The following is a 19,824-nucleotide window of genomic DNA, read 5'->3' on the forward strand; positions in this document are numbered from 1 at the left end:
TGAACCAGGTCAAGAAAGGTTGAGAGAGACAGGAGATCTTCCTATTCTTATACTTATTTGCAAAAAAGCATAAAGTATTTCCAATGCCAGCAGAGTTCTAGCAGAACTGCATAGTGCTCCAGTAGCCAATGTTTGGAATTTGTCAAAGAGAAGATTTGAGTGTAATTGTGAAGCTTTGGGTCTGTACAAATAAAATGTGCCTGTGGAGACCACTAGTGGAATTTTTTTACCATTGCACTGTGTAAGGGAAGAATCTAACATGAGTAAGATTACATCAAATGCTTTGTCCTCTTAATTTGTGTTTAGAGCTGTTAAAGGAAAGCATTGGGAGCTGATCCCTACCATTTAGATACTGATAATAAATAGCAGCCATGGGCTGTCATTCCAGTGGAGAAATCTAATGAATTCAGATTGTTTGGAGCAGGTCTTCCTTGGCACATAGTTTGTTAAAGTGTTTGCAAGCTTGTGAGAAGTCATGCCCCGTGGCTTTAAAAAGAGATGAACTAGTCAATTTCTAACAAGAATCTCACCTCCAAAATCTTCATTTTTCAAATCTTAGAAATAAGTATGAACAGAGAGAAAACATGAATTTAATAATTGTTTTAGACAGAATTAAAATGAAATGTTTTCCCTGTCAGATATATAGTTATTTTTCAGCTTTGAAAAATATTAGAACTTCAAGTCTTTTTCTAAAAGTTCTTTTAGCCTTACACCTCAGCAAATAAACTACGCAAAAGCACAAGAACTAACAAGACACATGCTAAGCTTCCTCTGTCAATCACTTTACTTTTTTATTGCATCCCAGCTCCTCTTTGTATGTTATTTAGATTTAAAGCTCATTGGGTCAGGACCTTTGTCTGTAAAGCAGCTGCTAGCACATTGTGGGTACTATATAAACAATAATATAAGGTTCAGAATGAGGGGGACTTAGTAAAAATACATATTTTTGTGGTATGTTTACATTAACAACGCTGTTGCATATGGATTTCTGCGTTGTTTGGTTTGACATGGCTAAGAATGAATTCTTGTTTGTATGCTGTCCAGAATTTGTTGTAGATTTCATAAAAAATTAAGGATTTGAGAAAAAAAATTGTGGTCCAAGGAGTCAGAGCACAAGAAGAACACACCTTCTAAAACAAATCCTTCTGTGGTGGTGGTCTCTTTATTAGATGGGACTTGTGAAACTACAGGAAAATGAACCTGAAAACTATAGACTTCTATTAAAACATGCATAGGTTGCCTTGATCTGTTATGAAAGTGGATGAACTCTAAAAAATGGAAAGTCACATTAGGAGATAAGCATCCCAGAATTGCGGACAATAAAAAAATACAGCTTTATACTCTGATCCTGCAAAAGCTTCAGTGAGTAGTCCCACGAGTACTCATGGCAGTAACTGCACATTAGTGAATATTTGCAGGATAAGGTCCTTAGTTTATATGTAGCCTTCCTATATACTATAGTCTTCCTGGTATGAGTAGCTGCCGTTTCTGAGACTACTGTTGCTAGTGGTCACCTTGCTGAGAAGGGCTGGCAATGTGGAAGCTTCAGTGACCAACACCAGTTTCTGACTCAATAGCTAACAGGATTAATTTCTCCTGGTTTTTGCCTTTCCTATTTAGTTTCCCTAGGCTGTCTTTAAATTCTCCTAAAGTGTGTTAAAAGGTAGGAGATGCCAAAGACATTTTTGATAGGACATCCTTCTAATTTCTTTTTAGATCATAAAGAAAGGATAACATACTTCCTGTTTTTAAGTAGCTTTCACATAGACAAGGCTCTGGCATTGAAACACTTTATTATGTGTATTATGACCTAGAGTCCCCAGCTGAGATCTGTGTCTCATTGTGCTAGGCACTGTATAAATGCATAGTAAGAGACAGTCCATCTCGGAAGAATTTACAATCTAATTAGACAAAGACAGACAAAGGATGGGAGGGAAAAGAGTCACAGAGAGGTGAAGTGACTTACCCACAGTCACATAGCAAGTCATTGGCACAGCCAGGGTAGAACCCAGGTCTGATACTATTCCAGAGCTGTAACATGGTCCCTTATTGCGTGGAGCACAAATCTGCTTTTATGAGAAGCAGCTGCAGTTTACCATATGCAGCTCTCTAAAGCTTTTTATAAGACAATCTTCTGCAGCTATTAACATCCCTTCATTTATTCCCACTGCTAGAAGGGCATGATGCAAGATAACAGGAGTCCTTTCAGAGGACAGAATGATCTCTTACGTGGAGAAAGCCATGCAAAGGGACATGGAAGCAGGAAAATTCCATGCAATCCTGCAAAACATTCCTTCAAAGCAAGATACATTGGCTAGCCAAAAGACATACTGCTCCAAGAAATACTGTGTCCATATTCTAATTACTTCCTGCATGGGTGTGGGAAAAACTGCCCTGAGCTCCCTCCCCAAAACACTCTGCAACTGCTTAAGGGCAGCCACAGCATAGTATTAAGTTGCTATTAGTAATACAGGTAAGGAAATTCACCTTTTAAAAATGTGTTTTTAACTGGAGAGCATCTCTAAGATCTATGGAAATGTCAAGATATTATTTGAGCTCATAATTAACCAAGGAATACAACAGAAACATACTGAGCATTACTACTGAAACATTGATGAAAAGTAGGTTGACTGGCTTTGGGGTTTAAAAACCAAACAAATGCCCTATATCATACCAACATACATTGTCCTAAGAAATTCTGAGTGTATTTGGGTTTTTCAACACAAAGCAAGAAGCATTTCCCTACATTTTCGCTATACATTTAATCTCAAACAGGGCAACTGTCAAGGTTCCTCCCCCACTCTGAACTCTAGGGTACAGATGTGGGGACCTGCATGAAAAACCTCCTAAGCTTATCTTTACCAGCTTAGGTCAAAACTTCCCCAAGGTACAAAATATTCCACCCGTCGTCCTTGGATTGCCGCTACCACCACCAAACTAATACTGGTTACTGGGGAAGAGCTGTTTGGACGCGTCTTTCCCCCCAAAATACTTCCCAAAACCTTGTACCCCACTTCCTGGACAAGGTTTGGTAAAAAGCCTCACCAATTTGCATAGGTGACCACAGACCCAAACCCTTGGATCTAAGAACAATGAAAAAGCATTCAGTTTCTTACAAGAAGACTTTTAATAAAAATAGAAGTAAATAGAAATAAAGAAATCCCCCCTGTAAAATCAGGATGGTAGATATCTTACAGGGTAATTAGATTCAAAAACATAGAGAACCCCTCTAGGCAAAACCTTAAGTTACAAAAAAGATACACAGACAGAAACAGTTATTCTATTCAGCACAATCCTTTTCTCAGCCATTTAAAGAAATCATAATCTAACACATACCTAGCTAGATTACTTACTAAAAGTTCTAAAACTCCATTCCTGGTCTATCCCCGGTAGAAACCAGCATATAGACAGACACAGACCCTTTGTTTCTCTCCCTCCTCCCAGCTTTTGAAAGTATCTTGTCTCCTCATTGGTCATTTTGGTCAGGTGCCAGCGAGGTTACCTTTAGCTTCTTAACCCTTTACAGGTGAGAGGAGCTTTCCCCTGGCCAGGAGGGATTTCAAAGGGGTTTACCCTTCCCTTTATATTTATGACAGCAACTATTCACATTTTTGCATGGTGGTTAGGGCAAATACCTCTTGCACACAGCACAAAAACAATAACACAAATGTTCAAACCTGCCAGAGAATACAGATGTCCATTTCCCATTAATTTTAACAGGAATAAGGTGTTCAAATACCTTAGGCATCTTTAAAAAATCTGTTTAAAGTTTCAATATCTTGTCATGGTCAGAGCAACACCCAGATTCTTGTACCAGGATTGTGACACCAGAATCAATAAAACAACCAACCACAAACAACAAAGAATGATCTGTCATAGTGCATTTAATATATATTCTTCAGGACAATATTTTGACTGACATGAGTGAATAAGTAATTTTAATATTAAAAAGTAAATGAATTTGCCAACTTAAAAGCAGCTGCCATTAATGTCAATATTTATTACTTAGGCAACAATAGCGTAAATGCTTTAAAGCTTCTAAACTTTATGCCTTGTTATTTAGGAGAGCTCCCTGGATCAGCATTCAGTGTTTGCTCTGACAAGTGATCTTAGTTGCAATTAGTTTAACATATTTGTATTAGTTTTGATGGCAGTCTGAATTTTTAAATCATTCAAGCGATTCACTCCTGGATTGTTTCTCCATGTAATTTTCCTAAAACTTTTCAGAATTAATGACTGCTGATTAATCTGGACACCTAGAAAAAGCATGCAACAGGTATATTGACTGCTCACAAGATGCAAAACCACAAAGCTGTATGGGCTAGCAGGTTTACTCTGTTGGTTGCATTAATCTAATTACAGCTACTGATTCACTTTTTCTACTCTGATATCAGAGCTCCTCACAAACATTAATGAATTTATCCCTGTGAGATAAGAAAGCATCCCTGTTTTACAATCAAAAATTAAGAGACTTGCCCACAACCACACTAAAATTTTGTGATGGTCAAGAGCAGAACCAAGATCTGCCAAGTTCTAGTCCAGTCTCATAATCACAAGACATTTTTCCTCTCACAAGAACAAAAATAATATACAGCATAAATATTTTAACATTTCCTCAGCAAGAGAGAAAAATCACCTAGAAATTCTCCATAGTTTGTCAACTAAAAACACACAATTTTTATTTAACTAAAAAAAAAAAGTAAAATCATTTTACTAGAATCTTTGTTTTAAACTTAGTCAGTGCAGGAGTACATAAAAAGGCCTGACCCAAAGTCCATTAAAGTCAACAGAAAGAGTCCCACTGATTTCAACAGGCTGTGAATCAGGCCCTAAATGTTACAATAGGAATATGTTCTGCTTTAATAGGAGAACTTGGCACAGAGGATTTGCAGGAACAGGTCCCAACATGTTAAAGTTTACTACTGGTATTTGAGCTTTCTGATGGTTGGGGACAGAAAAATGACATTCAGGACACTGATTTATGAAAACATGTTAGATTATAATCAGACATGATCTTGAAATTAAAAATAATTTTAATAGTGGTTTTAAAATAGAAAGGATTTATACATTTTTATTTTTAAAGCATTTTGAAAATTGATCTACAACTCCCACATTAACAGTGATACAAATAATTACTCAGCATAATGGCTCCCCAGCATCAGAAGATTCAGAAATGCCAACTGTGATTTTAAATTCCATTGTCACCAACATATTTCATATGGTGACATGTGCTTACCTTATGCACTTTCAGGCTGCAAAGAAAGGGGTGGAATTTTCTTTTAAAACAATTTTTCTGGTGTTTTCACTTTCCCAAAGAGAGACTATACTGTATTTTTACAGTAGCTAGATAGGGGAAAGGCCTGTTTTCCTGAGAGAATCTGCCAAGCACACAAAGGACGTTTCATTTACATAAAAACAAATACCAGTATTTCCAGGTATATAGAATCTTGGTTCCATAATTCCCAAGTAATATACTGATGCTAAGGGCAGGGACAGTTACGGAAAAGTGGACCTACAAGTTTTAGTAATGCAAAAGTTTTTGGAATCCTGGTCCTACTATAGTCAATGGGAATTTTGCTATTCTTTTAATGGGGACCTGGATTTCAGCCCTAGCATTACCCCCCGCCCTCCCCCAACCTACATATTTTGTAGCAGGAAGGTTAGGTGTTTTTTGAAAACAAGCCATGAATGTTCCAGTGTCCTGTGTAGAACTATAATACTCAGAAAGGCCTTCCACAAAGGTTAAGTTCACACAAACCATGAAAACAAGTGTTTTGACAGTACAGTTCTTTATTTGTATTTGAATGCACAATCTATACAGAATATTTACAAGGCATGAAAATGGAAAACAGCACAAAATACAATTGAGGTATAAGCTAAGAGCACAGTATGTCATGTTTCAATAAATATAATTCAAAATTTGTAAACTAAGTGACCAGATAGATGCATCTTGTTTTACTAAAACCATATAAAATATTGGTTAATCTCACGTGAGGTAGAGGACAGCTTTGCATGTCATGTAATGCAACCACAGCAATGCTAACCATAAAACTGTACATCATTGGCAGAAAATTAAAAATTGTTGAATGCACTGATCATTTTATCTCAGGCTTTTTACTAATTTCAGAATAGTTATTCCACTTGTTGCCTTGATTAGAGATATATTCTACAATGTTTTATCAGTTATTCTTTGTAATTGAAAGATTAATTATACTGCCATGTCAGCATCAATAAATACTTCCAATAGTGAGCATGAAAACACAAAAATAGATGTGGTCAATCACAGACCTTATAACCCTGGAAGGCAACAATAACTGCAGCAAAACATTTTTAGACAAACTTTTATATTTCCTAGAATTATTTTAAATACAGTACAACTGTGCTTTCCTTGTTTTCAAGTGAGGTATCTACATTTGAAGAAAAATATTTTATAGATTTTTATTACATTTAGCTGATTTTCAAGTGTTTTGCTTTCTTTTTAAAACCTTTTGATCTGCTGTGCTTGATGAAGAAATGTCTCAACCCACCAATTTTTCAAGCATTTTCCAACTGGAACAGTAACTCAGCAGAAAACAAAAATTCTATCCTTAATAATAATGGAGACATATCATTAAATGTACCATGCAGTTGGTAAGTTGGTGACTTTTACTTTCACAAAAGTGGCTACTAGGCAGAAAACTGACTGTCCTTTTGAACTAAAGGAGAAATGTAACCAATATAAAATACTAGAACCAACATTCCAGTAAGGAAAATGTGTAACTGCCTCTCATACTACAAATGCAACAAACAAATGTAACATTACTGAAATCTGCAGCTTTTTGTACTAAGATATTTTACTGTTGACAGCTTAGATAAAATTACTTAACCACTGCAAGCACAGAATTACAGGTAGGTGTACTTAAGTATTTTGTTAACTTTACCATACTATAAAAAGTTCTGTCATGTGGATTAATTACATAGATTAAGTGCAGGGGAAAAAATACAAATTCAATATTTTTACTGACTAGTCAAAATATATACCCTACTAACAAGAAGTAAATTTTAGGAAGCTGACTATGAAAGTATTTCAAGGCCAACTTTACAACTAATACTACAAAAATGTTTCTAAAATTTCTTATCCCATCATTATAGTTAATTGAAAAATTAATTTTTCAAATTTAATTTAATGCTTTTTTCAAACTAAAACCAAGAATGTATGAATAAAAAGTTGTTCGTGACTTCCAAAAGGTGGGCCTGAGCAGTGCCTGACAGGCCAACATACCAGTAGCTTTATACGCCCTCTAACTTTGCCTACTTCACTAACTGCATTTTACCTTTACTATATACAAATAATTTTACACCTAAGCTATTAATATATTAAATATAGAATAAAATTACTTCAAGAATGTAAAACAATTACTATATTTAGCCACATACTAAAGTTAAAGGGTAACTAAAGGATAACAAAAACTAAAGCAAAGCTTCTTTGAATTAACGTCAAGATTTTGCTAACCTCTCTTTATCTAGTGTTAAATGATTGCATTTGTGAATCTGGGTGATTTTACAGCTTCCAACATTACAAAAGATTTACTACTCTTCTAAAGTCATTACATTTCTCTTGCAGAGTGGAGTGTACCTAATATATGAAAGTTTTCCTTTAAATTAAAATGTATATTAATAAACTAGGTATTTATGTTGAATACTAATTATTTTCTTCCAAAAGTGCTCTAGGCAACTTTGCTTCTAAGTGTTCATTAATGAAACTTTTAAAATTAAGAACATTTTAGTCTTTTTCTAAAAAATTAATATTAGGAAAATCTGGAAAACAAACTTCCTGTGTAAAAGACCAACATACAGAAACTAGAATCAAAACAAATTGCACTATTAATATATAAAATGAGCATCATAAGATTAAGAAACCAAGTTCATATTGACAGATTAACTTTTGCCAGCAGTCTCTCTAAATGGGCATTCCAAGTCTCTGCATACATTGTCAAATAAGCAATTTATCATAACTACTCTAAGTCAGTAAAACAGCTCAACATAAAACTATTTATTCTAGAACTTATACAGTATTTACAATTTACTAGAAAACTATCTTTCAATTACTATGGACACAAAACCTATGGCACATTTGTATATATTTTATTACCTAAAATCTGTATAAAATTAAGTCTACACATGTGGAATTGTGTTATGCAAAGAACCTAAAATGGTTATTTCTTTACTCAATGTAGGAGGATTACAGTAATTTAAAACTTATTGTAATTTTAGAATTAAATGGTATATTTACAAAGTTACCTTTTAAAAGATTTTAATCAATTTTAAGTGGCATTTTGAGCCAATTATTTTATAATTAAGAGGCCATATCTGCAATGGGAATTGTTTTGCTAAAACTTACCACAGCTCCACCTCTGGTTGCAGTAATGGGAATACTAGTATAGACTGTAGCCACTAGCATTTTAAACACTGTATCATTTAGACGGGTTTTGAACAGAGTTAGATAGCATGTGATTACAACACTGGCAGATCCATGGAGCCCTGTCTACAGTAGCACTGGACTCCCATGGGTGTTACCACTGGTAAGTTGAAATAGTGGCAACAACAATGGGAAATTTTGCAGAAATCACCTAGTGTAGACAAGAGTCTAAAAGTGAAAATTGATATACTACTACTACTGTAATTATCCAGTGAGGACTCTACCCATTCAACAACTAACACACGAAATACTGTGGTAAATCAGATAGTATAAGAATATTAAACAACCCCTTTAGGTCCTATCTACACTGATGATTAAACTATGTGAGCCAACATGGTTTGAAGTGCAAGATGCACTCTGAAAAGTAAGTAAAAATGGCATAATGGGATTCTTTACTGCCTCAATGACATTCAGATCTAACATTTTCAGTTTACCAGAAAACAGGGTATTTTTCCCAGCTGTTAACTGGCACTCACAGCCTGAGACCTGAGAGCCAAGCTGTGTTCTTTCAGGCTCCAACATCTAATAATAAGGATTTTGCAGTTGGAATGTGGTCAGCAGTTTTTTTGGTATGTAAACTAGACTAGAACACAGCTCACTCTCTCATAGCTGTATTGACTATGTATATAGTAGTAAGACTTTTTTTGGGGGGGGGTCTTTAAAGCAAATAGACATGACTTTGAATACAAAAGCATATAAGGAGCAATCAGGCACTTTTGTCTCCACCCCATAGTCCCCTTTAAATAGTTTGGCTTGCCCAGATAGGGTAGATAGGTATACCTGTTTTTAAAAGAATGATCCCAAGATGCCAGAGTGAAAATTTTGTGCTCTGTAATCCATAATAGCAAGGGACACGATGTTTCAAATCGCTTCATTTAACCTGCTTTAATCCTCAGTGTAGATGGGACATTAAGAATTTATTAAAATTCTAAAACACATATTCTTAATTTTATCTCTCCAAACTTGAACAAGCAGTATATGGCACATATGCCAATTTAATCTTTCTTTGTACAATATTTGCTACATTTGTGAAAAAATTAAAATGCATGCAAAGTTTTTAATTTTAGCTAATTCAGAACAAAAATGGAAGCAGACATTTTTACTCATGATTTTATCTAACACTAATTTAACTGTGGAGAGAACAACAAAGACACAAAACTATAGCAAAACTATTTCAGTTAACAGTGGACTCAGATTATGGAACATGGAACTACTAAAAGTATTTCTAATCAACAACAACTAAAGTCTGTCACGAGAGATCCTTCAAATTTTTTGGAAAGAAGTAAGAGACTGTATTCTTTCACCCAATTTTGTAATAATGCATTTAATATGTCAGGATTCTAATAATAAGGGATTCTAAATCCAATCCTTTGTGACCAGGATTTTTCAACATTAATGTCAAGTATACCAATATAGGGATTCTGTACTTCTATCCATTTTTAAATATTATGGTTGAACATGCAGTATTTTTGAAGATTATGGTAATATTTGCCATGTTGTTTAACCACACAGAGTATCAAAATGACTTTCAAAGTGTCATAGCTCAAAATTTGATGTTTTTTTAAAACTTTTTACTAATTACCTAAATGTCAATAAGGCCTGTTTCTACATACCAAAAGAAATCTGTAGAGAAGAGAGACTTTTGGATATCAAAGTAACTAACATATATGAATGATAACAATTGTTATTCTCCAGAGCATTAATATTTTCAAAACAATGCTAATTATCCAAATGTTCAGGGTTTCTACAATACAGCCCCCATTTTATTTTAAAGACTTTCTTCAATAGTTGTTACCTGAAAAGGATTGGGGGGGGGGGGGGAAGTGGGGAGAGAGAGGGATGGGATGGGATGGGAGCAGAGGGAAGGAGATTTTTAAACTTTAAAATACACAGGATTCCATTTCAGTTGTTCCTTTTCACACTGAAATGCATAATGTTATCATCCTCCAAAATGCCAACAGAATATCACAACTTAGATTTTGAAATTCTTTCATCTTGATAATGGACATTTAATAGCAACTATTAAAAACAACAGTTTGAAAATTCTTACAGATGAAATTATGGAAAAAAACCTCTGGCTATTATATTTCTGATGGTCAAATCTCCCTTTATCAGCATGTAAACATGCAGCATTAATTTACAAATGAAAAGCTGCCCTTATTGTCACTGAATTCCTTACTGTAACCCTAAATTCTGCTTTTCTATTTTAAGTTTAGAAAAGATCATAATTAAAAAAAAATACATTTCTATAACTGGATATCCAATAGATAGCAAAATAAAAATGACCACAGTATATTTTAAACATACAATGCTGCTTTCAAAAGGTGCAGAGCCCTCAAGACTGCATTAGAAATATAGGCAGAAACTGACTGTTCTTAAACAAAAGGTTTCATATTGTTAATAGCTGTCTGAGAAAAAACACCAGTACAAATAAATGCAGATTTTCATTAGTTAAGAAAATCTAAAAATGTATATCAAGATATATATCATCACCTTGGTTTTCAGTTTGGGAACTAGAAATACCTTGTCTTATCATACAGATAAATTGCGCACAATTCAACTACAAAAAACCCGGTTTGAAGGGTACAAGTGAGTTTCCCGCTACCAACTTCTATTTTCCTTTTCCATTCTTTGAAGATTTCAAAATCTGAAGCTTCAATTCCTTAATCATCATCTCTAACTTTTCTCTTGCTTCTCGTTCTTGTCTCAGTTCATCTTGGAGCTCTTGTCTATCTGCCTCTGCATGATCCAGTCTCTGTCTCAGTTCTGCCAACTGCACAAATAATTAAAAAGAAAGGAGAGAGCAATTTTTACATATATATTTGTAAAGGCCAAGTATTCATTTAATGAACCAGCTGATTAACATTGTAAGTATCAGATAAAAATATTTCAGATGAACAATGTGTCTCAGATCAGGTCACAAAGACTTTTTTAAAATAAAGAATCTTTTTCAAAAAGTTGCCACGTACTAGTACACTATTGGCAACAATGTAGTACTATACATGCATACCCACCCTGGTACAATACAAGTAGATCCCCACATTGTGTATATTTAGATATGTTTTCATATTAGTATATGAACTGTCATACCACATCATATCATTAGTACATGTAATCAGATATTAAGTCTCTACCGGTGGTCAGTACCAGTTGCTTTTCATATCCCATATTGTATCCCACTGTTTTTGTTCTCTCCGTTTAATTGTCTTGCCTGACAAAATGCTACTTTATTCCGTAAGCATTAATTTTAATGTGCCTCTATAACTAAGGATGTCACCAGAATAAGACATGATGGTATGGTCAGCTATGATTACCTTTAGTTCAAACCAAAGAGAACTGTGCAAACTAAAGAGAAGATGACTATTTAAATTACCTACATAAAAACGTATAAGTTAAAACATGAGCATACATATAGCATAAATATTTTGAATAATATAAAATCAATGTGCTTACTTCACAAAGAAAGCCATGCTAAGTGAAAAATATAATGTAAAATACCCCAAAGCCAAGACATTCATAGTTATAGTTCAAACTCACTAGAGTGATAGAGAATTTAAATTAATTTGCAACATGAAGTCACCTATTGTTGCAAAGATAATGACCCCAATAATACCAAATCATTCTTGGCAAACTGATTAGTGCATACACTATATTCTTGGGATTATATACTTTCATTTCAATGTCACATGTCTATCATGCTGGAAACTCATACCCCCAGTTAACTTGGTCGCCATGAGCACACACACACTTCTCTCCTTAACAGTCAATTCAATATGTTCAGTATATTGCATTACTTAATATTGAAGGTAAACTGAAGAACCTGATGACCAGTTATGCAAATGATACAATAATGCCAGGCTACAAGTTCTCTCATAGAATTCTTTGTTCATTTCTGGCAATGACACTGATGAAGATTTTGTTGAACTGATAGCTTGAGGAGGTGATCTGTTAGAGCTGGTTGGGACATTTTGACAAAAACATGACATTTTTGCGTTCTTTTCAATTTTCCAAATACTTAGTAATTGGTGACCTTTGAAGGCCTTCCCCCCCCCCCCCCCCACTATTCTGCTAAGGAATAGTGTTCCATGTACAATGAGTGTTGTGAAAGAAGATAAAGAAATATCTCCCAAGACTGAACTGAACTAATTTATCCCTGAGTCTCCCCATTCTTTTTTTAAAGATATGGACGCATTTTTGAAAAGTGACATTAAGCCTAATGCAGTAAAAACAAAGAGCAGAAAAGAGAGAAATCAATCAGACATTGAAGCCATTTAGTATAGAACTGTAATATAAATATAACATTGCTTTGGGTTTTGTTTAGAGTGTCTCTTACATTCAAACTCCTTTCCCCCCCAAAGGAATGATCATGGATTCAGGTGTCTTAGTCTAGATTTTTCCTCCCCTCCATTCCTCTCCTTCCACAAAACTCTTTTTAGGACAGAAGTGGGAACTGGAGAAGCCTGCTGATGTCGTTGGCTTTTTTTGTGGGAGCTCGGCCAGCTTGATCAGAAGGGTACTTTAAGCAGTGATGACAGTTATACTCCTGCTCCCTATCTGACTCATGTATATAGATAATCCAATAATTTATCTCTAACAAAAGGGCCTTATGAAATCTGAAGAACTTCAAGATTAAACTTGGTAAGTTTATGGAGGAGATGGTACGATGGGATAACATGATTTTGGCAATTAATTGATCTTTAACTATTCATGGTAAATAGGCCCAATGGCCTGTGATGGAATGTTAGATGGGGTGGGATCTGAGTTACTACAGAGAATTCTTTCATGGGTATCTGGCTGGTGAATCGTGCCCACATGCTCAGGGTTCAGCTGATTGCCATATTTGGGGTTGGGAAGGAATTTTCCTCCAGGGCAGATTGGAAGAGGCCCTGGGGGTTTTTCGCCTTCCTCTGCAGCATGGGGCACAGGTCACTTGCTGGAGGATTCTCTGCACCGTGAAGTCTTTAAACCATGATTTGAGGACTTCAATAGCTCAGACATAGGTGAGAGGTTTATTGCAGGAGTGGGTGGGTGAGATTCGGTGGCCTGCATTGCGCAGGAGGTCAGACTAGATGATCATAATTTTCCCTTCTGACCTTAATATCTATGAGTCTATAAGCTGGGCACTGACACAGGTGTAAGCATTTTCTAATTGTTCTGAAGTATGCCAGGCACAGATGACCCAGCTGATCTGAATTTAGAACCATGCCATTCAGAACCATTTGTGGCACTTTCTCCTTTAGTACTGACCTCTTTCTTCATGATCAAGGCCAATTAGATGGTCCTTTGAAAGTGGCAGGCTGTTAGCATGGACTCCTTGACTACTGTGCTTTTGTGGAGAGCAGGTAACAGGTGCAATGAAATAATATGCATAATGCCACTGTGATGTATGCAGTGCAGGAGCCAGGAAGAGAGCCTCTGATTTCACTTTCTTGCAGGATTCCAGCCATTTGGAAGGATCCACTGGCAGTCTAGTGATACTGGCTAAACTACTCCACCGTACTTTGTAGGGAACTGGTGGCAAGTGTGGTAAAATGGCAGATTAGACTAGACCATTTTGCTACACTCACTGAGGGAGCCAGGAAGAAGGGACTTCCACCCACAACACCCTCAGGCTGGTCTAGAAGGAAGAACAATGATCCAGGTAAGCTCTGAATTCCGCTTTTTCTTGGTTTCCCAGCAGAAGGATATTTCTCACAATTTAAAGCTCTCAGAGGTAGAGAGAAGAGCCTGCAGATGCTTTCTATGATAGAAACAGTGAACTGAGGATCTCTGGAATGCTACATCCAGCCTATGAAGAAATCACTGTTCAGAAGAATTATATTTCACTCAGATGCGTCTGTGACTGATGCTGACGGGTATGGCCAAAATCAATTGCTAGTAACATAGAAATAATTAGACAAGAACGCTTGAATGAGCTGTACTGTCCCATTGAACCACACAGCTAAACAATTGGGAGTTTACGTGAAAAATGCGTTTAGCCTCATAAATCTAACTTTTTAAAAAACCCTTTGGAGAATAATTTACTATTCGTGCCCTCCAAAGAATGTAAACTATACAAAAAACACACTGAACATAATTATCTTCATAAATCAGAATACGCTGTTATCTGCAGTAATGGGGCTTGTACCAGATGTTTAGTAAATTGGACTACACACCAAAAAGATTATTTCTGACAGCAGAGTTTAGGAATGCTACTGAGCAGAATGTCATGAAATTAAGCTCAACAGAAAGGATTTCTGATCCTAAATCAAATACTTCTTCATTCAGCCAGTGGCTGCTTTTCATCTGGTGGTAGTTTTAGTATAGTAAGGGAAGTATAATATAATTTTACTGACAAGTTGACCACAAAATTTATCAACTTTGGGTTTTAGAATTTGTTTTTAAATAATTAGGATGACTAGATCTCTATGACAGAGGATCTGAGACCTGAAATAATTAAAGTTTCATGGCAAGCAAAATTAATAAACAAAATATTTAGAAGAGTCAGACTCCATGCTGCCTGATGCATCCAGCAGGATGACAGACGCTAGCTCCTATAGAAAAGAACAATGATATAGATTAAAAGTTATTTAGTCTAAAGAAGTGAAAGTCTAGCTTTTGACATAGCGGCGTTGGAGACAGGAAAGCTGGGGGAACTTCCAGAGGTAACGAATCGGGAGACATCATGGGATGAAGAACCCAGACTATGGCCTTCCTCTCCAATAGGACTCTTAATCAAATGCTTCTATGAAAAGTAGAGGTAGCCTCACCTAATCCTATAGTGGACTCTGACACCAAGGGAAGCTGTCAGTCTAACCAAAGTGTGGCCAGAGAAGTGGTTACTTCCAAAAAATATAAGTATTCTTTTTTTCTCTACAACTAAAATAAGAATATTTTATTTTGTTTAGTTTACAAGTGCAAACCTAAATGTATTAAGCAAACCATTTTTGTTTTAATTGCATTTTCTCCTCATTTTTAAAAATTCTTGTTTTTATTAATTTACTGTGGTATGGGTCATTTAATGCAGGCATCCCCAAAAAGAAGAGAACTGCATAATCTCTAGGGAGAGATGATGAAGGATAAAGAGTTTCTGTACCCTATGTCTCCCTCAACTCTGGTCAGCAGGCATGGTGAGGTGTGCTGCCTTTAGGTGAACAAGAGAGGAAAGACCAAAGAAGATGAAAGCTGGCAGTGGTACGGGTAACACACTCTTCATAGTAAAAGTTTAAGAGCTGAGCTGCCAACAGCCTAGTACAATTAACTTTATTTGGCAATTTCATAATTAAGTAGGTGGTGCTAGACAAAACACAAGACAGATTTCAAGCAGTGTTTTTTTCCTTACCTGTGCTGCATACTCAGCTTCTTTGTCCTTTTCTAAATTGGAGTCACAGGTACACTTTTGTCTCATCACCTGTTCCAGTTTTTTCTCCAAGTCTCTCTGCTCAACATAGAATTCTTCCATTCTTTGAGCATGCTCAGTTTGCAAAGATTCAAGTTCTTTCTGTAAATTCTGCTGCTCCTCAGTTAGTTCCTTCATAACTTTAGAGTTACTTAACATTTCCACTTCCTGTCAAGAAATGATGACGATTATACACAGAGTGATTCTAAAATCACTACAATCAAAATCATTGTTTCTATTAATTTAAATGGGTATCTGGAAATACTGAGGAGAAAAACAGAATGTCCACTTTGCTGCTGTGTAAATAGGAGTGTTGAATTCTGTAGTCATTATGCAATATAACAAAGTGGTATTGTCAAACACCCAGAGCTTCCAAAAACAAATTCACAGGTCGCAAAAGTGAACCTATGTGAGCAGCAATTTCATTTTATAAACCAATTAAAATAATAAGAACATTACATTTGTTCTTTTATATAAAAATGCAGAGATCAAAATGGGCTGCCTTGTGGCAGCTTAGCAAGTCAGTATTTTTTCTGGATATTGCCTTCTTTTCCTCTGTAGTTTTAATATGTTTTTTAAATGAAAGCTAAGTCTTTGAACCAGGTGTAATCAAACTAGTGACATATACCAGAGTCTGCAAGCAGCCTGAAATAGCAGCTCTGGGAGGCGTGAGCTGTCCCATTTTACCTCAGTTGTGTTGATTCTAAAGTCAATTATACCAGTGTTAAAATGCAAATTAACTACTTTATTGCTGGTCAAAGAACATGAAACAAAGACAACGATCAACTGACATAAATGCATGCAAAGCATGCAAGAAAGAGAGAGAATCACATTATGAAGATATGAACAACCTGATGTAAGTGGCATCTTGCTTTGGGGCCTGAAGTGGGCAGAGTTTAGTTTGTGATTAGAGCTTATGATAATTACATTTAGCTTTTTCTTCAATTCAGTCCCTGTACTACTATTTCTCTGATAAGTGTCTATGGAAGAGAGGGTTTTAAGGCTAGCTATGGAGAGCTGCGGAGGTCTCTGCTACCACAAATAGAAGGGAAAGAAATCTTCTGTATTTAAATTAATCTTGCCTTAATTTGAATTTAACAAAGAAGCAGAGCCGAACTGGTGATGACAATAGACTTTCAAGGGGAGAGATATTTTTCTGCTCCAAAGGGAAAAACAGACAAACTTTGCTGGAATATTTAGTTAAAAAGCTACTACAAAAGGGAAACCGTTGTAAGCAGCCTAAACAGTAAATATAATTATATTTCAAGCTGGCAGAAGTGGTTAACTTAAAACTAAAGTACTACATGGAACCAGAGAGGAAGATAATATTTATACTTTCACAAAAGTTTATTTTTGTTTAAATACCAATACATAGCATCTTTCATCCACAGATCTCAACGCACTTTACAAAGGTAGATAACTATCATTTTTCTCCATTTTACAGCTGTAAAAACTGAAATATGGAAAAGTAAACTGACTTGCACAAGGTCACAGTGAGACAGTGAAAGAGCTGATGACAGAACCCAAACCTCCTGACTCCAAGTCTGGTGCCCTAGACATTGAACCATAAAACTTCCCTGCACCTCTGAAATAAGTCTCGTACCTGGTGCTAGTGCCCATTATAAAAACCAAACATTTACCAAACTGTGGCACTAGAGGGAAGGACTGGTGAAAAACTATATTGTGGTGCATGGGATCAGAGTCAAAATTTCAAAAGCCATCATATGGTGGTAAAAACCTTTGTGGGATCAGCCAAACCACAACCAACTAAACAGAAAAGTTGATGGTTTGGAGCACAAAGGAACAGAAAGTATATGGGCCAAAGAGAGGCCCAGGACAATCAAGTGCAGTGTTTTTAGCCACAAATGAATAACCCTGGAATAAATTTCACAAAAATCTAGAGCAAAATCATAACAGATGAACAATGACCTAGAGCAACTCAATCCTTTGCTGAATCCCATGTTCAATCCACCTGAAAAGACAGACTTGCCTGATGAGAAGTGATTGAACCCTACTGGAGTTTGAAACACTATTTAATAGTTTTTGACAAATGTTTATTTTTTAACTCTTGGTGCTGAAGAAAAAAAATTAAGATTAAAATTAACACACATTCTAATTAAAAAACAAGCATTATAAAAATCAATATAGCACATATTAAATGGATTAAAAACTGGCTGACAGATGTCAAAACACAATTGTTAGTAGGAAGTCATCAATGAGTGGCATGTTTTTACTAGGGTTCTACAGGGATCAATTCTTAGCACTGCGCTATTCAGTATATATTTTTGTTAAAGATCTGGAAGAAAGATAAAATCACTGTTGATAAAGTTTGCAAATGGCACAAAGATTGGTGGAGTGGAAATAATGACATCATTTATACAGAACACTCTAGATCACCTGGTATTCTAGGCACAACAGACAACTTGAGTTTTAATACAGCCAAATGCAAGATCTTACATCCAGGATGGAAGAATGTAGGCCATATTTACGGGATGGGGGGACTGAATCCTGGAAAGCAGTGACATTGAAAAGGACTTAGGGATCAGGGTAGATAACTAACTGACATGAGCTTCGATATGCATTGGCAAAAGTCTAACAAAATCCTTTTGGCTGTATAAAGCGGAATATCAAATAGAAATAAAAAGATGTCATCTCTTTATATGGACTGGGTGGGACTACTGCTGAACAGTGTGTTCAGTTTTGATGTTCACACCTTAAGATGACGTTGAAAATTGGAAAAAGTTCAGAGAATTGCTAGAAGAATAATTTAAGGTTTGGAGGACATGCTTTATAGACGGAGACTCAATCTCTTAAAGAGCTCAATCTATTTTACTGAAGTAAGGGTTAAGAGGCTACTTGGTCACAGTCTGTAAGTTCCTACACAAAGGGAGAAGACTCCTGGTACTAGTGGGCTCTTTAATCTAGCAGGCAAAGGCATAACAAGATCCAGTGTCCAGGAGTTCAAGCTAGAAAAATTAAAACGGGAAATCATGCACTTTTAAGAAAAAAACAATGAAAGCACTTAACCACTGGAACATCTTATCAAATGTGTGCTTTCTCCATTGCATAAAGACTTTAAATCAAGATTTGATGTTTTCTTAAAAGATATGGTCTAGTTCAGTCATAAATTATTGGGTTTAAGGCAGGAATTACTGGGTGAAGTTCAATGTTTTGTCAGACTAAGTGATCATAAAGGTCCTTTGTGGCCTTAATCTGTAATTCTATGAAGATGTGAGTATGGCTGGGGAAAATGTATTTACCTGCTAACTGAACTAGAGAGTTAACACAGTGAAATTACTGAAGTCCAGATCTTGCAATTTACTCTGTGTAAGAACAAGGATCTGCCCACACTGAACCAGTTGCAGGATCAGTGCTAATATTTATTCATTCAGAGTAAAGATTACCACAGTGTCAACAGGACCTATACACCAATGACAGTGCTAAACTTTATCACAAGGTTTAAGAGGGACTCAAGTAGAGCAAAGGTCCTTGTGCAAATGTAGATGCAAACTTCAGGTATAAACAAACACAAAACTCTATTTCATACTAAACTAAATAAGCATGAAATTCACCCCACTGCAGAGGGCCTGCACAAAGCCTTGGGCACCATGCAAGCCCTTAACTTCTGCAATGGGCTGAATTTCAGTCTCATTTATTATTAAATTATATTTTCAGGTACATAAGGCCTAGTGTAAAATTTGGTATACAAATGTAGTGTGCATGCATAAAAATTGTGTGAATACAACTTTAGCAAGAATATTAGGTAACTATTTTTTGTAAAGCCAATGCTGTTTAATTCTAGTTAACAACAGAAATATCCTGTAAAAAAAAAGAAATTTAAGTACAGTACCTGAACTGTTTTTTAAAATATATTACACTACTCTGGAAATGACATTTTATTATTGTTGAATTAAATCTTAGCTATCAATGAATACAGCATTGATACATTATTTCAAAAGTAAGTGTACCATATTGTACCACACACAAA

The 19,824-nt window shown here is 35.7% G+C and overlaps 1 protein-coding gene across 1 annotated transcript in view; it reads right to left on the minus strand.

The window, feature by feature from the left end:
- Positions 1-5,772: 5,772 nt before the first annotated feature.
- Positions 5,773-19,824, minus strand: part of SKIL (SKI like proto-oncogene) — a 34,852-nt gene continuing 20,800 nt past the window's right edge. The window contains exons 7-8 of the mRNA XM_077826188.1: positions 15,780-16,004; positions 5,773-11,231 (exon numbers count right to left, since the gene is read on the minus strand). Coding sequence (XP_077682314.1) covers positions 11,070-11,231; positions 15,780-16,004 — 387 coding nt within the window. The 3' untranslated portion in view covers positions 5,773-11,069. The remainder of the gene's footprint in view (positions 11,232-15,779; positions 16,005-19,824) is intronic.

The sequence above is a fragment of the Eretmochelys imbricata genome, chromosome 9 (assembly GCF_965152235.1).
Source record: "Eretmochelys imbricata isolate rEreImb1 chromosome 9, rEreImb1.hap1, whole genome shotgun sequence".
NCBI classification, from domain to species: domain Eukaryota; kingdom Metazoa; phylum Chordata; order Testudines; family Cheloniidae; genus Eretmochelys; species Eretmochelys imbricata.